We start from the raw sequence: 18,918 nt of genomic DNA on the forward strand, positions 1-18,918 counted from the left end.
CCCTCGAGGACACCCAATGCGGCCCTCAGGGAGCCCCCAGTCTCCAATGAGCCTCTGGCCCTCCGGAGACTTGCTGGAGCCTGCACTGGCCTGATGCAACTGTTTGACCTCTTGTGTGAGCTGTGGGATGAGGGCTCCTTCCACTGCTGGCTGTTTCACGTCTGTGATGCAGTAGCAGCAGCAAAGGAAAGGCCAGCCTTGCTTTGTACAAGGCCTTTTATAGGCCTTGAGCTATCACAAGACCTTCATTCATTCATATAAGTTCATCTTTAATATATTCATTCATTAAACTTTATGAATTTTATTCATTCATAAAACTTACACATTTTAAATGTAAATTAATTGTTCCCCCCCCCCCGCCCCTGAAACAGTGTCAGAGAGATGATGTGGCCCTCCTGCCAAAAACTTTGGACACCCCTGCCTTAGAGCATTCATTCATTCATTTGTTGTTGTTTGTTACATTTTTATAGCACCCTTCTTCCAAGGAGCTAGGGCAAGGTACAGAGTTTTTGGGAATAAGTAAGGACTGGGCTGCATAGAGGGAACGCTTCCTCAAAAGTAAGAGGCATTAAAATCAATTGGGCTTCCTTCCAAGTAAACGTGGTCAGACTAGAGAGGAGATGCAAGTCTTTGAGTCCAGGCCTATGCATGTCTACTCAGAAGTAAGTGCCATTACAGTCAATGGGGCTTAATCCCAGGTAAATATGGCTAGGATTGCAGCCTTTGTCTCCGTCCTCGTCTGCAGGTTTACTTTGATTGCAGCCCCAACATGTTGCTTCCAAAGTTACTCCCATACGTAAGTTACTCTATAGTTACTCCCAAGTCAGTCCCGCTGACCTGAATGGGAACTCCATATGATTCCGCAGGCAAAAGGACTGCACTATTAAGCAGACTTTCTTGAAAATAACTTTCTTGGAAGACAGTGGGAGATACTGACCAACAAATCACCTGTCCGTAAGTGCTCTGGGTGTGTACTGTACTTCGGAGTAATTTCCATTGAACTCGGAGGGACTTGCATCGGAGTAAACTTGCATACACTTGGTGGTGGGTCCTTCCGAGGACTGCAGTCTTGAACATTCCGGTCTGTGCACATTTTCCAGCTTCCGCTCCCACGAGAAGGGGCACATTCACACCCGCAACAGTGGTGGCAATTCGGAGAAACTTTTTTTCACTCCAGCTGCACTCGTGAAAATGTTCTCAGCCAGTAACCCAAGACGCCAGCCAGCTACTGCCATGCCAGCATCAGGCGGGGATTTGCTGGAATGCAGCTGTGTCCCCAGCCACTCCTACCATTCCGAAGTGATACTATATATCTGGCACCTCTGGGGACTGAAGAACAACAGGCACCCGCCGATTCAATAGTAGAATGGTAATGTGGCTTGATTCTTTAACTCCAAATGTAGTTTTGGACACGTAGAGTCACCTTTGACTCGCCATACAGCCACTCGAATATCAGGAGCGCTAAAGAATGATCTTTCTTATGTTCCCCCTTCCCCCCTCTGGTCCATCTCCCGTTTCACCACCCAGTTAAAACACCTGGGTGGACGCCAGTTGACTCCAGTTCTACTGACATCGCTTCTGAAACTTTTGGGGTCCCTGGGACACTGATCTCGGCCGAATCCAGTAGAGTAGCTAGAGGGGTGCAAAGCTCTAAGTTTTGCAGGGAGCCTCACCGCCGCGTGCAAACGGTCCCTCCCCCCACCCCTTAGGGGCCATTCCAGGCATTCACCTCCACTTTGCTACCCTCCTCTGGAATGGCTCCAAAGGGGAGAGGGAGGGGCTGCTTGCACCCTGCGGTGAGGCTCCCTGCAAACCTTAGTGCTTTGCACCCCCTCCAGCTACGCCACTGGACATAACTGCTGACAAGGCCAGCGCAATATCTGCCAGATAACAGCACACAGCCTTCATATCAAAAAGCACAGCCTTCCCCAATCCCAGTTTGCCTCCTTTCTGATGGAACGCAGATTAAGGCTACAAATCATCTACGCACTTACCTGAGAGTAAGCCCCCCTGAATTGGGGGGGGGCGGGCTTCAGAACTGACCTCCGACTAAACATGCATAGGATTGTGCTGCAAGACCCAGAGGTTCACATACGCAACAGACCTAGGCATGTCTACTCAGACATGTTGGGTTTACTCCCAGGAAAGTGTGTGTGTAGGATTACAGCCTTTGTTTTAAACTGGTGAGTGAGATCTAACAAGTCTCCATCTAACATCCGAACAAGTCAAAAGGGGGAGTAACCTTGCAATGATTTCCACACTCCATCATTGCTACCAGGTGTCAAAGAGTTAGTCCTGTCCCCAAACTGTATGGTCCAAAACCCATCACTACTATGGCTGACAAATGCGTAGAGCAGTGTTTCTCAAACTGTGGGTCGGGACCCACTAGGTGGGTCCCCATTCATTTCAAAATTTTATTTTTAATATATTAGACTTGATGCTACCACAATATGTTACTGCATTTGTGGAAATGTTAAAAGACCTATACTTTTAACAAGCTATTATGTATATTCTTTTAACAATGACAGTAAATGGGACTTAATCCTTGATAGGATTGCAGCCTAGGACTGTTAAAAATTTTTCTGCTTGATGATGTCACTTCCAGTCATGACATCACTTCTAGTGGGTCCTGACAGATTCTTATTCTAAAAAGTGGGTCCCCGTGCTAAATGTGTGAGAACCACTGGCCTAGAGGTTTTTGAAAATCATGTTATTTATTTTACTCGGAAGTAAGCCCTTTGTGTTCAGTAAGACTCAGGCTGGAAACCCATCTTACTCACCAGAAACAAACACCTCTACCAATGAGTAGTTTATTTCTCTCCATCAGGGTGTCAGGAGCTGCGCAGAGCAGAACTGTCACCCTCCCAGCTTAGAGATCCAGGGTTCCCTGCTTCGAGATCCAGGGCTTGAGGTAGAGGAGTGAGTGGTGGAGCTAGAGGAGATTGCTTTCTTCTTGTTAGGCCACCTCCACACTGCATGATTACTTGGCAGTGCTCATTGAGCTTAATAGGATTTACTTCAGACTATATCAGCACAGGACTGTGCTTCTAAACTGGTTGACTATATAGTCCCTCTCTGGAGGGAATCCTGGGTACAGTAGTTTTCTAGGGGACAGAGCCTCACCTAATAGAGGAGTCACAGAACCTTCATCAAACTGCAATTGCCAGGATTCTTTAACCATGACTAAACTGATCTAAACTGATATTTAAACTGGTATAAAGCCCATATAAAGGAATGGTGTGGATGCCCAGGCATGAGAGTAAAAGGACAGGTTTTGTGGATAACATAGTAGTGCAAGGAAGTCACCTGGGAAGCTTCATGGCTGAGCAGGGATTTGAACCTGGATCTTCCAGGTCAAAGTTCAACTTCAGAATCACTACACCATCCTGGATTTCAATTGTCTGTAGCAAACATATTGAGAAATACAAAGAAAAGGAATTTACAGTACACTTATAGTACTGTACTAATATTGTGTGACCATTACTCAATGTGTGACTAATGTTGTGTGACCATTGGTGGTCACACAATTTGTGTATATTAGTAATATTGTGTGACAATATTGCAATTAGTAATATTGTGTGACAATATTGCAGTACTGTACTAATATTGTGTGACCTAAGAGGGCTTGCTGGGGCTAAGCAGAAGAAGACAGGGAATGTTTAATGCTGATGTCATTAATCAGGGAGTGACATCACTAAGCAGATAATGGCCAGAAATAAGCACTTTGTTCTCACATAGAAGCTCATGAGCTGCAAATGACTGAAGAGAAAATGTGCAAATCTTGTTCAAATTTTCAATATGTGAGAGAGTCCATTTATCATGCTGGGAGAACCCAGGTATAACAGGAGCCTGATAAATTGCACAGGCCTTATGTTTGACACCCCTGGTATAGGGCTTTGATGGCATCAGTGAGGCTGCAATAGTGAGGATGCAGTGGCATAGCTAAGGGGGTGCAGGGGGTAGCAGTCGTACTGGGCAACAAGCTTTAGGGGGGCAACAAGCTGAGCTTGACACCAGTGGCCAAAATTGTGGAAAAAGTTGGTATGTACAAATAATAGCATCATGTTATATATTATATATGTTCAAATATATATATTTGAAAGGTAATTTAAAGCTAAATGCAGTGAAACAAACCATATTTGCATATCTGTATTCTATCAAAAGTTATGGCCAATTAACCAGAAAATGAAAACGCAACTGCCTTATGGAACAAAAAGTAGATCTTTTAAACTCAAAACTGACCCATGAGACTGATTGTTCTGAGAGCCAATGAGATGTTGTTATGATACTGCATGGAACTACTAAGGTGTTAATATGAGTCAGCTCTCATTTCCATGTATCATAACACAGCTACACCTGCTAACTGGTAAAGAGGAACTTTTTCAAGTGGTGCACTTCTTATATTTAGCAGGAGGAGAATAACCATCCCTCTTCACCCCAACACCGTGTCTCTAACCAATAAGGGGCACACTTTTTATTTCTTTACTTAATTAAATTTGATTTTGTCATGGGGGGGGGGTTACAAAATCTTCTTTGATCCCAGGTAGCATATAGATAGATATATAGATCCCAGGTAGCATATTGTTTTAGCTATGCCACTGGCTGGGAAGAGGTAGCAGATCAAGTGTGTGGTGAACTGCTAGGGGGAGGAGGCAGGTTTCCAGTTTGCACTTTTTAAAAAGCCAGAGTGTGACATCACTTCCGGTTGTGACATCACTTCTGGAGTATCATTTTAAGCTCTGCACCAGGATACATGTTCATTAGCTAAGCCACTGGGCTGATGTGATCAAAGGATCACCAGGCAATGGCAGACAATGCAATATATATTTTGCAGTGTGTGTGTGTATATACGTGTATATATATACTTTGACTTGCATTGCACAAGAAGGAGACCTTGCATTGAACATGAAGGAGAAGGAAAGTGTGGTTAGGATTGCAGCCTTAGGCAATCTTTTTTCCTGAGCATAAGCCCCATTGAACAAAATAGGACTTACTTCTGAGTAGACCTGGTTAGGATTGTGCCCTTCTTTACTGATTGTAACTGGGCGTGCCAATCCAGAAGCCAGTGAAATTAGAGTATCTGCATTTAAAGCGATTGGTATCTCTTTCACGAGTCTCAGATCAGGGAGGGTGTGTGTGTGTACCTATGTACAATAGGGTCCAATGTATACATAGTTCATGTCAGGATACAGATATAAGAAAGGTACTAGGTAGGGCATGCATAGACCAACAATAAAATAATACACGTGAAAGCAATTTAGAGGTTGAGACACTCTTCCCCCTCACTCGTGTCTAAAGTCTGGAATTCTTGTGCACCGAATTTACTGAACTAAAGCAACAGTTGTGTTACCATCGTAACCCTCCAGCAAGTGTGTGCTGTATTCTGTTTCATGGGTTGGGGGAGTATTTTGCCTGCTTAATCCGTTTAAAAATAACACTAAAGGTCATCTCCCCTCCCCCTCTATTTGTTTGTGGAGTCCCATGTGCCGCAGTCCTACCTGGGAGAAAGTTCCATTACATTCAGTGGGGCTTACTTCTGTGCAGACACGCAGGGTGTGGGAGCAGAGGATGGCGCTGTTGATCACGTTGGTCTTGTTTCTGTCCAAACAAATTCAACCACATTGGCCTGATTTTGCTCCACTTTCTTTTTTCTGCAGCATCAACAAAAAAATGTCATTCTTTTTTTTTTTATCCTTTCAGTTCCCTAAAGTGCACTCTTAAATCACCATACCTTTCATCAGTGGTGTAGCTAGAGGGGGTGCAAAGCACTAAGTTTTGCAGGGAGCCTCACCCCAACGTGTAAGCGCCCCCTCCCGCCATTACTTGGAAGTAAGTCCCCCTGAGCTCGAGGAAACTAAGAGCCCGATCCTATCCAACTTTCCAGTACTCGTGCAGCTATGCCAATGGGGCGTGTGCTGCATCCTGTGGTGCTGGTGGGGAGCTGTCCCAGAGGCCTCCTCAAGGTAGGGGATGCCTTTGTTCCTTTACCAAAGGAAGGTTGCAATCTTGGTTTGCTGCACCAGTGCACCATGCAATTATTGTGGCTGCACCAGTGCTGGAAAGTTGGGCAGGATCGGGCCCCAAGGCTGCACTCCCATGCACATTTTCCTGGGAGTAAGTCCCATAGATCTCCATGGGACTTACTTCTGAGTAGACTGGCAGAAGAGTGTGCTATAGGAGCCTGAGCCTATGCATGACTACTCAGAAGTAAGTCCCTTTATAGTCAATGGGGCTTTACCCCCTGCTAGGATTGTAGCCTTACTCCCTAGCAAGTGTGCCTGGGATTTTAATGCCATGCACGTGACACTCTCCTCCTTTCCTTCTGGAGGTGACGCTCCTCCCCGATCCTCTTTTACTGCCTCCACCGCTGCAGAAACAGCCAGAAGGCAGCCAAACCTCCGCCTGTCCCCTCCCTGGCGTGGTAGTTCAGAGGATCCGCACTCCTGAAGTCCATCAATAGCGAGTCTATATTCATAGGACCTTCCCAACATCAGCAGCTCTCCGGACAGGGCCGCTTTCATTCCCCCCCCCCCTTTCAACGCCTCCTACGCTGAAGGGGAAAGAGAGCCTGGAGGACTGGGGAAGGCGGGGGGCAGGAGCAGGGCCGGGCCTCCTTCCTTGTGGATTGGGATGTGGATTCCCAGCCAGACAGTCCTGTTTGTTCACACGCCTTGGGCCAGCCAGGAGGATCGCGCTGGAGTCTCTTTTTTCCCCAGCCAGCAGCCACAACACAGTGGCGTAGCTAGTGGGGGGGTGCAAGGCAGTAAGTTTTGCAGGGATCCTCACAGCAGCGTGCAAGGGGCCCCTCCCCTTCGGTACCCTTACACGCTGCGGTGTGGCTCCCCGCAAAACTCAGCGCAACGTCGTCTGCTTAATTTACGGCCTCCACTTAAGACCTGCCACTTGGAAACGCGAAGTTGCTTCTTCGGAGCCTGTTCTCTCCTCCCCCCTCGCTGTACTTTCCCTTCCCAAAGTTCTACCGCCTCCCAACTTCCACCGCGACTCCATAGAAGCAGCAGAGAGCAGCCTCCTCCGCCCCCAGACCCCCCAGGTGATTTACCACCGACGGGAGAAGAGACGAAGAGATTCTCCTCTTTAATTTAGGCCCTCTCTGTGGGATGAGGAAGGGGGCTGCTTCTTGTTTTCGTTGTTGCCAAAGCTGTGAGTTTAAGGAGCTCAGAAGGCAGGTGGAGGGGGGAATATCTCTTGGTGGGTCTCTGGAGGGGTGGGAATGGCTCGTTACAGAGAACAGGACATCTTCTGCAGCATACAGAACGAGAGGATCTCCGGGAAAGTCAACCAAAGGATGACTGAGTTCCAGCAGCCACGTATGTCCCTCACTCCGTCCTACGCCATGAGTAAGTCCCCCTGATTTCCACAGACCTTGTCTCCAAGGTCGTCCAACAGAGAGAAGACAAGATTCCGTGCTTATCACCACTCAGCTCCAATGGGCACTGAGACAGGAATGTCCATAATCATGACTGTGAATGAAAATGGGTTACTTAAAAGTGTGTATGGATTGGAAGGGGGAGGGGATTCCGCAGGTGATTTGGCAATACTGGCGGTGTTTGAAAAAACATTGAATCAGCAGTTATTACCATTAATTTAAGAAACATGAAGAAGAGAGAGAGGGAGAGAGATCTCGCCCAGGCTTTTCTCCCTCCAGTCTGGTGGCGGAGACGCCATCGAAAAAACTTAACGCTAAACTTTTTCAACCAACAATGACATCTAAGTGGATCTGAAGCCCCACCCCCCCTTCCTATCAGATTAAGGGAACGGGACTTCTTCTCTAGTCCGTGTAGTAGCAAGCAACCCTCGCTCCCCAACAGACTTGCAAGCAACTCAGAGCCCAATCCTATGCATGTCTACTCAGAAGTAAGTCCCCTTAGAGTCAATGAGGCTTATACCCAGGAAAGTGTGGATAAGGTTGGGCTGTCAGCGTGCCGAAGACAGCAGGGGCCACTGCAGGTCAGTCGCCTCGATCTCAGCAGAATTTATCTTGGGGAGGCTCGCTAGGAGCGACTTCAAGCGGCCATGCCGTCCCCTGGCCTCCTCCCTACCACTTATGCGACTTCAGAATGAAGGCACGGGGCGGGTTTGTGCCCTCACAACGCCCGGCCCGTCCTTGCAGGCTCTAATCTGCCGCCCCTCCGAGAGGAAAGGAAGAGACCAGCTCAGTGAATGTGCAGCGCCTGCCCGGCGACCATAAACAGGGCGCGTTATCTAAGATCTCTTTTTAAGTGGCAGCCGTGCCGGGCAGAACAAAGGCTCGGTTGTCTGCTCTGCTCCGCCGATTGGTAAGGTTGCAGCAGGTATTTTTACACGCGCACACACACACACACACACACACTCTCTCACTCACTCACAGAGGGGACTTTCCAGTTTCAAATCTCCAGCTATTTCCTACGCACGCCTCATCCTCAACCCCCCTAAATTTTTCCTCTCCCCCAACTCCTCTTCTCTTCCTGTCGCCTCCGTTTCTCCCCACCTCGCCCCCCCCCCGGCCGATCCTCTTCGCTCTCCCCACCGGTTCTGCGATGCCCGCTGCTTGGGAGGCCCGGAGCTATTCATCTTGATTTACTCCAGCCTCCCGAGGACGTGCAAAACCCTAATCCGGCCTAGTTTGGGCCACAAGCAGCCTGCGAACGAATGGAGAGGGTCAATACGCCCTACACAGAGGGCGCGACCTTTCGACTGGCTGCAGCCTGCAGGACCGGTCTCCCGGAGCGAGGGGTCCCAGATCCCCTTTCTCCCCACCCCCTGGCGCTTGGTAAGGGCGGCCGCGGTGCTTTGGGGGTGGGCTGAGCTCCGAGACAGGGAGCTGACTCAGTTCTATGGGGAGGACAGAGAGTGAGGGAGGTGACTGGGCTGGGAAAGAGAGAAGCGCTTTGACAGCGTTGCCGTCCACGCCGCCCTTACCAGGTACGATTCTGTCCCCCACGAAGACTGTAAAAGCGAGTGATCCCACTGGAAGAGTTGAGCACACTGGCGAACGGAAATCAAGAGGTCTTCACAGTGCCAAAGGGGGTGGATCGGGTCCACAACGCTGCTGCTAGTTACTACAATGGAGCGACATCAGAAACAGCTGCACCCTCCCCAGCAGGCAAGACCCCCCCCCTTACCTCGCTAACCCTGGAGTCTAACCATAGCTCCTTTTGTTCGTTTCTTCTGCTGGGCCACAGCATATTGAGACCGCAACTACGGAGCAAACGAGTTAATTTTCTCTACTGCAATCCTGTGCCCACTTTCCCGGGAGTAAGCCCCATTGAATGGGGCTTACTTCTGAGCAGCCATGTATCTCGTAGTCGCCAAGGACTTTTGTTTCTGCTAGCGAGAGGGCTTAAGGTGGCAATCCTATACTCTCTTTCCTGGGAGTAAGCCCCATTGGACACAATGGGACTTACTTCTGAGTAGACATGCCTAGGATTGGGCTGCAAGACCAAAAAATAAAATAATCTCCAAAATAAGCCTGGTAAGATTATCCCCTTCTGCACTTAAGCCAATTAAAGAAATTCAGACAAGACTATATGCTGTATATTTTACTCCCATGAAGAAAACACATTTTTTTCCCCAACGTTGGCTGAAAAGGAAAAAAAAAACAAGAATATTATACGAAATGTTATACACAGGGTATGTTTTTTTACATTGCATTTTCAGTCACCATTGCATCCACCAGAGGTACTATTCTAAAACCGATATTCACACAGTGGGGTCCTCTTTTTCTTTAATTAATTAATTAATAATAATAATAATAATATGTTAGAAACATACAATGTCGCATTGAATATATACATTCCCTTGCTCGCAAGCGGAGAAAAAAAAAAAAGAACTCCCTAATCTCTTGTGTAACATGCTTTATTTTAAAGCCTAACTTTTTTTTAATTATTCTTATTTTAAAAACACTGTGGAGAGAGATATTCCTAAGGACTGCTTTTATAAAATTAATTTTGACATCTCGATATATATATACATCTTTTCCTGTCCATTTTTCCCCTTTTAATGGTAACAAGGCTTAACATAAAAAATAACAAGCTTATATGAACATTAAAATGTCATCTCATATCCAGTCAAACGTTTTGTCCGTGTTTTTATTTATATTTATATTTATATATATATATTTTATAATATACGTCCTTGTAGCTGTTGGAATACGGTTCTCTCTTGTTTTGCGTCTTGGTGAGAAGGTAGCAGGAGCTGGAGAAGGGCCTTGAGAAGAAAGGGCCCCCCCCCGCCCCGGCCTTGCGAGTCCATTGCCCGAGTCCCCCGCGGAAGCCCCCCCGGTTGCCCCCAAGGGCGCGTCCTCACACAGGCCGGTCGACGGCGTACTGGCAGGCGCTCAGGTTGGAGGCCGGGTTCTGCACGCTGGCGTAGCCGAAGCTGGAGTGCTGCTTGGCTTTGAGTCTCAGGCTGGCCAGGCTGGAGTTACACGTGTCCCGGTAAACGTAGGGAGGCGTGGGAGGCGCGTAGGGGCAGGCGGGCGTGGGCACGGCCGAGTTGAGCGAGGGGTTGCTCAGGTTGTTCAAGTTGTTGAGGCTGTTCAGGCCCGAGCCCGGCACGCCGGCCACCGCCGAGGGCACCATGCTGGAAGACATGCTCATGGACGAGATGGAGTTGGGCGGCGAGAACATGCTCTGCGAGGACAGCGGGTTGACGTTCATGGAGTTGAAGAAGGGGAAGCTCTTGGTGGACAGCGACGCCGACGTCAGCCCCTTGGCCGCCCAGTTGTTGTACGAGTAGCCCGGGTACATGTCGTCGTAGGGCTGCATCAGCCCGTTGAACTGCGGCCCGAAGCCGTTCTTGCACAGCTCCGCCTGTTGGTTCCTCTCGCGCTTCCGCCACTTGGCGCGCCGGTTCTTGAACCAAACCTTCGCAGGGAGAAGAGGACAAGCAGGTCACCGGGAAGCCAACAGATCTGAGCACACCCCAGCGCCAGCCAGCCCTGGACACAGGAGGCCCCACAGAGGGGTGCGAGGGGGCAAACACCTCCCCCCCACCACCAAACAAACACCCAGACCGCAAAAGAGGACAAGGCACCCCAAAATGTAGGACATCCACGAAAAAATGGAGTAGGCAACAGAGAAGCTTAAAACACTCATGCATATTGATATCATGGGGTCAACTTAAACACTGTCAGCCCAATCCTAGCCACACTTTCCTGGGAGTAAGCACCATTGACTCTAATGGGACTTACTTCTGAGTAGACATGCATAGGATGGGGCTGTGTATGACTTTTTAAATTTAAAACGACATCACTTATAATTTATTGCATATAGTTTATGAACTACAAGCAGGCTCTGCGCTGCCTGCTCCAGGGAAAACGAAGGCATTTAAGTTGTTTTCCTAGACGAAAAGCTAAGGGGGACACGTCCTGGGAAAAGGGGACGTCTGGTCACCATGCGCACACACAGCTCCCCCCACCATCACTGGTCCCTTGAAGGACAGGGACTTGTCCTTAGGGTGCCTTCTTGTTATAACCCATCAACAAGTGTAGAAAGAGCCTTCCTGGCCTGGGCTCACTTCCATTTTGGTGAGGCTGGGGGCGGGGGCACCCAGATCAAAAGACATACGGTGCCTGATTTTCAAAATTCCAACACGAGAGTGCACTTTGCCCCAACTACATACCCCATCTTAAGGGTTCGGTCCCCTGGAGCGCCACCACTCTGACCCTTAAGCTAGCGGCGATCTCCCTTGCCATCGCCCTGAATCGGAGATGACTTGCCATCCCAATATCGTGGAACTCCCAGGCATTTTCTTCCGAGTAAACAAGTCGAGTCTTCAGCTCCGAATTGGTGCCTTTCCTTGAAATCGAGCTGAAATCGAGCCTTCCTTTTGAGTAACCATGTCTATGCTCCTGCTCTGGCTAGCAGCCCAATCTTATGTGTGTCTACTCAGAAGTAAGTCCCACTGAGTTCAATGGGGCTGACTCCCTGGAAAGCATGCATAGGGTTGCAGCCTAGAATCCTAAATGCATAGATACTAAAGAGGACATTCTAGCACCTTCACCGGAGTAAACGTGGACGGGATACATCAATACATCCTTATTCGAGCTCCACTGAAGTCAGCAAACTTCTTTCCAGATAAATCTACACACACATGGTCACCCCCAAAATTCACAGCAGTGCATGACTGCAGTGTTAGGGACACTTTCCTGGGTGGAAGAAGACCCACTGGACACAATGAGCTTTGTGTCCAAGTAAACACGCATAGGATTGCGCTACAAATCGTATATATGCACCGTATTAGTTCCCAATCGTAATTAACATTATTTGCAGCCTGATTAAGAAGCCCATTAAATTTGGATTCACACCCCATTAACAAGCACATTTATTGAGAAGCCGTGAAGTGGCAGGTCTCCTCCACCTAGAAGGGACTCAAAGGTCCTGCCTTCCACTCTCCCAACCCAAATGACTTCTGGATGGGGCCGATTTCATTTTATTTTTAAAATTCACCTATATAATTTCTCTCGTCTTTCAAATACTCCGATAACTCATACCGAACTGTAACACGGAGCCAAGAAAACGTCCTATATATTTCCCACTCGCACCCCATTCATTCTGTTGCGAGCAGGCAAAAGACAGGGAGAGGCTCTTCTTTTTGTCCAAGTAAAATTCTTCATTCCCCCCCTTTACATCTCCCCCCAAACAGAAAAGAAAATTCAGCTTTTGCCCTCCTAGGGCTGCCTCCTCTGAGAGTAAAAATAACTCAATAAGGAGAAATAAAATCTAACTAGGAATAAAACGAATGAATGGAATTAATCCCCAGATTTAAAAAAAAAACAACAACAATAGAAAACAAACCTCTGGAGAGTCGAAGACCTTTCTAAGGGGTGGGGGGCCCTAAGAGATGTTCACCTCCACAGCTTGTGAAAGGGCCCAGGTTCTCTCATGTGCTGATCAGAAGGAAAGGAGAAACAGGTCTGTCGTCCCCCCCTCCAGCTTGCCCTCCTGTTTGGCCAAAAAGTTGGCCCTTGAGCAACGTGCTAAGGACGAGAGCAGACAATGGCGAGGCCAGGCTGCGTCCCACTCCAATCCACATCTCGCCTCATCTGATGTGCCCGCCGGCCGCCTGCGAAGGTCGGATGTGGATTGGAACTAACGCAGGGACTCCGCTTTTGTTTACACAGGCCATGTGATTCTTCCCAAATCTCTCTTTTCACCGGGCCACGCTGAAGGCCCCTATAAAAACCCATGGCGCAGCTCGCATTTGGTGGTGTCCCCAAAGATATACAGTATCTTTGATCATGAGAGGATCAGGAGAGTCAATGGCGGCTCCAGAACTCCACCAGAGACCTCTCAGACTCAGGGCCTGCCACTTATAATCTCAGCATTTTCAAAAGGAGATCTTGTACCTTACAGGTCAGCATATGTCAGGACAATTAAACAAAGATATACTGACTAAACCCCCCCCCCCATTACTACGAATTAGGAATTACTCGGGTTAATCTCCCCCCCCCCTCCTTTTGTTTTTTAAGGACATTGGGTCAGTTTACAAGCAAACTCTACAGTTCCCTGCGTTTTGAGAACTGAATTTAGTCTTCACTCCGGACTTACAACCTGTTTAAATAGTTAAATAGTAATTAAAAGTTAATTTTTAAAAAAAAAATGCTTGTAATTTAGTGAGTCCAGACTGCAGTCCTACATACACTGATAGGGCAGTAGGACGTTTTACTCGGCGTTATTTATTTCTTAATTCAGTAACTTAAACCCTGTTGCCTCCTCAGTCTCATCTATGCTTCCTTAAAAGTAAGCCGGACTGATTTTCATGAAACTTGCAAGAATCTTCAGAACCACCTTTTTTTTGGAAGCAAATTTCGTTGTTTTTGTGGAGTGAGAACCCCTATTTATTGAGCAGGAACCTCAGTCAGCTTAAATCCAAATAGGACGTTGTAATGGATCACAGAACAGGCAGTCCATCTGAATTAAAACAACATTCAACAAGGCCAGAGACATCCTCTGTGTCTCTTCCAAATTTTTCTTTTAATTACTCATTACGTATTTCCACCAAACAGCTGAGCCCAAACTCTACTATTTCTAATTTTTTTCTTAGAAGCTTATTTGTTTTATTCCAGGCAATTCCTCACAACAAAAGCAACCAACTACACAAAAATCACCCCAGCGATTTCTCAACTCAAAAGCAACACGTGCATGCATTATGGTTTTATTCCTATAATGCACGGTATCTGCACAACCATTTTCATTTTTAGGCAAAATAAATCATTCTTTGGGCACAATGTATTTTTGCATTGATACCTCAGCCCTGAATGACTTGGGAGTGAGTGGAATTTACTTCTAGGTACGTTGAGGTCCTGGGGTTAAATTAAGTGGCAATTTCTGCAGGCTGTCTTGGGAGTAAGCCCCACTGAGCTTAGGGGCTTCCTTCCAAATAAACATGCTTGCATTGCCCTGCCCCATGTTTGTTTTGGGATCTTTTCTCATCCTCTTGCAAGGATAAGATCACCCTGGTCTACTCTAAATGGAAAAGGAAGAGCGAACTGATTTGGTTTTCAAAATGTATAAGAAGCAACACTTCAAATCTATTCCCCACTGTCACTAATTCCAACTGGAACATACTTGCAACTACAGCTGTACAAGGAGCGCAGCTCAAGGCCTCAGACTCGAGATAACTGTGAATTTCAGCCACATTCTCATCATACTCGCAGTGCAATCCTAAACCTGTTTACTCGGAAGTAAGCTGCAGAGTTCCCATAATATTGAGATGAATGCAATACAGGATTTAAAAGCCCCAATCTTACACCGGCTTCCTTGGGAATAAGCCCCATTTAGTATGGAGCAAAACTGCACAGGTTTTGGCTGCGCGTGTAAGATCCACCGTAGCCCATTCACTTTACAGGGACTTCCTCCAGGCTGTAGACAGTACTTAGAGGACGGCAACCTCATGGACTGCACAAAGCGAGATTGCAAGATCCACCTCCGGGTTGGCGCTTTGCTAAACCCGGTGGCGTAGCTAGAGGGGATGCAAAGCACTAAGTTTTACAGGGAGCCTCACTGCAGGGTGCAAGGGACCCCTCCCCCACCCTTGGGAGCCATTCCGGATGGGGGGAGTAAAACGGAGGCTGGGAAGGGGAGGGGCCCCTCGCACGCTGCGGTGGGGCTCCCTCCCTGCAAAACTTAGTGCTGTGCACCCCCCTTTAGCTACGCCATTGGCTCTACCCATAAATCGAAGGCGAGAAGGGAAGAACTACCATAGTTGTGTATGAAACCCGAGAGGGGGGAGCAGGAATGCAGGGCAGGGCACGTCCCGGGCCAGGTGAAGAAGCCTCCCGCGTTCCGCAACTGTCGCCCAGCGCACGTCGGAGCCTGCCCCGCGTTGCTTTCTTGGCCCGGGTCCCTCCTCCCTCGCCTCTCGTTCAGAACACGCTGCACGGCCACAGCCATCCATCATATTCCGGGAAGAGGGCAATCTGTCTCCGGGGCCTGACTTGAGAGCCAGGCGCTGCTCTGGGGCGGAAGCCAGCTCTGCCTCGGAGGCAGCTGCTTCGCAGAGGCTCCCCCCACCTCGATCCACCCCCCCCCCCCACGAACACACACACCCAGCTCCCCCTGCCGTCTAACGCGCGCCTTACCCGGACTCTGGCCTCGGTGAGGTTGGTCCAGACGGCGATCTCCTCCCGCGTGGACATGTCCGGGTAGCGGTTCCTCTGGAAAGTGGCCTCCAGCTCCTGCAGCTGCTGGCTGGTGAAGTGCGTCCGCTGCCTCCGCTGCCTCTTCTTCTTGGACGGATCTTCGGGCCCTGCGTCGTCATTCTTGCCTGGCTGGCTTTTGTCCTTCTCTGCAGAGGGAGAGGAGAAGGAGCCTGCGATCAACAGCTGTAGCCCGGGCTGGTGGAGGAAGGGCGGGGGGGGGGATGGGGACGCGGGGAGGGCAGGGCAACCGCGTAGGCTGGGATCGGCCCAAGCCTCCTGCCCCGGCTTGCCGGATCGTCGAAGGCACTCGATTCCTCCCTGCGAAGGGGAAGGCTACCCTCCCAAGCCCCGCGCACTGTGCAGTCAGCCCCTTTCATGGCGATCAACGGCCCTCCCTTCCAAATAAACATGTCAGGAGTACTGGAGATTCAGGCTGCAATCACAGCCACCTGGGAGTAAGTCCTACTGACTTACTCCCGAGTAGTCCTGCATAGGGTTGGGCTCTCAGTCCCAAGTCTGATATCTTAAACGCGTCTGGAAAGAGCTTCTCAAGCCTGGCGTCCATGTCAACGCCTTTAGCATCCCAAATCGATTCTTAGTCTCCAGTGTTGGGGGCTGAGGGGCAAAGGGGGAGCCGTGAAGCGCCCAGGAAATGGGTGATCACTGCGCTCCCTTCCTCGCGTTCGCGTGTAGATGGGCTCGGTGTGGAAATCAAGGGCAGTTCGAGCGCATCGTTTTAACGATGCGTTCAAGAGACGACCCCAGAAAGCCAAAACTTGAGTAATAAACCCTCCTTCCTGGACAGGTCGAAGTTCTCCTGACGGCACTGGAAAGATATCCAGGAGTGTAGCCTTCACAGCGCTGCCCTGAGAGACATGTACTTGCAGCAGGTTCCCAACTCAGGCTTAAGATCTGACTCTTGAAAGTGGGGGGGGGGGGGGGAGATGCAGGTTTTCTCCCAAACGCGGAGGTCTGTACTGACAGTTCTTCTGCAATATGTATAGAATCCATACTGTGATCAGCTGCAGACTTTGCAACTGATCTGATCTGATTCTACCTACTACATCTGTACACACACAGATGTGTACAGATGTCTCTCTCTGTATGTATGTATGTGTGTGTGTGTGTATGTATATATATATATATATATATATATATATATATATATAGAGAGAGAGAGAGAGAGAGAGAGAGAGAGAGAGAGAGAGAGAGAGAGAGAGCTGTATGTACACCTACTACTGTATATATGAAAAATGCACACCTTTTAAACCACACGCGCGCCTATCTCTGCACGCGCTCAGAATATCATCGGAAGCGTGTATATGACGACTGCCACAAGAATGGCGATCACACTACATCATCCTGACATCTCTAAACATTCCCATTATAGTGTACACACTAACGTGGTGTGGTGGGTTGGTCTACCCTCCACTGACACGAATGCTCTCCCATTAAAGTTGACAGGAGTGTGCGGATGGTCCAGAAAAGTAGGTTTAGAAATGGACTTTGGCTAGGTATTAATTAGAAGCAGGCGTTTATGTCATGGTGTTTGACTGGTACACGTTACATCGCAATAGACAGTCGTGCATCCGGAATCAATGGAGATACGCACATGCTGGAACTCTAATAGTCGGTGGGACTGCAATCCCTAAAGATATTTACTCAGAAGCAAACGCCATTTCCATCGCATTTAAATCATTTACGTGTGATTTAAATAAGAATAAAGACAGTAAGGCTGGCTGAAGGAGAACTTGTCATCATGATCCATACCACAATGAAACCAAAACAGGAGTGTAGCCGATCACTTGCATGTTCACAGAGGAAACCCACACCCAGTCCAATGGGATTATGACCCAGGTGGGGCCCCTAACATTGCAGTCTATATTCCAGTGATCTGCGTTCAACCAGGCAAGTGTGCACAGGCATGAAGGGCATCATCCCTTCCCATTCCTCATTAAGGGCCCAATCCTATCCAATCCTAGGTACACTTTCCTTCCCCATTGAAGACAATGGGACTTACTTCTGAGTAGACAAGCATAGGCTTGTGCTCTAAGTGAGCACTGAACTGGGGCGGTTCAGCTCTTGGGAAAGCAATAGATTTCAATCCAAACACACAGTTTTGAAGATGACGATACTACTACTACTACTACTACTACTACTACTACTACTACTACTACTAATAATAATAATAATAATAATAATAATAATAATCCTGGTATTATCTGAGCTTTGCTGTCTCATAGCACCGGTTCTATTTCTGCCAGTGCTGTGGGTTCTGTTTTGCAGAACTCTGAAGCTTAAAACTCTTTTAAAGAGTATATGTGGGGAAAAATGCCTGGCCAGAAGCAAGGGGAGCAGTGGCTCCTCTTTCAGCGAGACGAATTGGATCCGTCCCGTCCCCCCGTCCCCCGGTTGCCTTCGGCAGCAGGCTGCCCTCTCTCCCGGGAAGAGCACCAAGGCATCGGTGGGCTGCTTCTAGAGAGAGGGGGCGAGGATCTGTCGCGCTCCTCTCGATATCAAAGGAGCAGCCAAATGCCTCGCAGAGACTCCCACTGAAAGCGGCGACATCTGGGACCGCTGCGGAGGCGAATGAGACTTTTCTCGTGACCCTCCCCCCCTTTGGACGTAGGCGCCCACCCTGCAAGGAACAGGACCCCGCTCCACTTCCCCGGTCCTCAACCCCGGAAGGATGATGGGGGGGGGAAGGGATCCCCCACCCCAAGTGATCATCCCTTACCTGCGGCCTCCGGGCTGGAGGTGTCGGAGATGGTGTGCACCTCCAGCCGGTGTTTGGCAGAGTCCAAGACAGATCTGGGCTGCCCGGAGGTGAGGGTGGAAGCCATGACCAGGGCCGGGTGGTGGTGGTGGTGGCAGGAGGAAGAAGAGGCGGAGGAGGAGGAGGAAGAGGAGGAGGAAGGGGAGGCAGAACACAGTTTACTCCCGGCTCCCAGGCGCTCCAGGCTCAGCGGCTCTTTCAGGCAGTTCATGGGGCAGCGAGAGCCCAGCGCAGGGGCCAGCCCGCTCCGCCTGGGGCTGCACACAGCGCCTCGGCGGGAGCGCTCTGGGGAGCGAAGGCGACCCGCGGGAGGCTGCCGCGGTCCTCCGGAGAGCAGCAGGAGGAGGAGGAGGCGCCCGGACGAGCCCCCGCTCAGTGTCTCCTCGCCGGTGGCGGCCAGGCCAGCTCAGGTCTCGATCAGGCAGAGTGGGCCCCCGCCGCCCCCCGCCAGCTCCCCCGAGGGGGTCCCCCGCATGAGCCTCTGCGCGGTGAAGGGGAC

At 49.3% G+C, this 18,918-nt stretch overlaps 1 protein-coding gene and 1 long non-coding RNA gene across 2 annotated transcripts in view; both read right to left on the reverse strand.

Annotated features, from left to right (window-relative positions):
- Positions 1 to 5,581, reverse strand: part of LOC136655333 (uncharacterized) — a 41,762-nt gene extending 36,181 nt beyond the window's left edge. The window contains exon 1 of the long non-coding RNA XR_010794647.1: positions 5,499 to 5,581. This is a non-coding gene — a long non-coding RNA (uncharacterized lncRNA). The remainder of the gene's footprint in view (positions 1 to 5,498) is intronic.
- A 4,719-nt stretch (positions 5,582 to 10,300) lies between these two features.
- Positions 10,301 to 18,630, reverse strand: PITX2 (paired like homeodomain 2). Its single transcript, XM_066632361.1, has 3 exons — positions 18,381 to 18,630; positions 15,584 to 15,789; positions 10,301 to 10,865 (listed from the first exon to the last, which is right to left on the reverse strand). The coding sequence occupies exons 1-3, from the start codon at positions 18,628 to 18,630 to the stop codon at positions 10,302 to 10,304; spliced, it is 1,020 nt and encodes a 339-aa protein (XP_066488458.1). The 3' UTR covers position 10,301.
- Positions 18,631 to 18,918: the final 288 nt, after the last annotated feature.

The sequence above is a fragment of the Tiliqua scincoides genome, chromosome 6 (genome assembly GCF_035046505.1).
Source record: "Tiliqua scincoides isolate rTilSci1 chromosome 6, rTilSci1.hap2, whole genome shotgun sequence".
NCBI classification, from domain to species: domain Eukaryota; kingdom Metazoa; phylum Chordata; class Lepidosauria; order Squamata; family Scincidae; genus Tiliqua; species Tiliqua scincoides.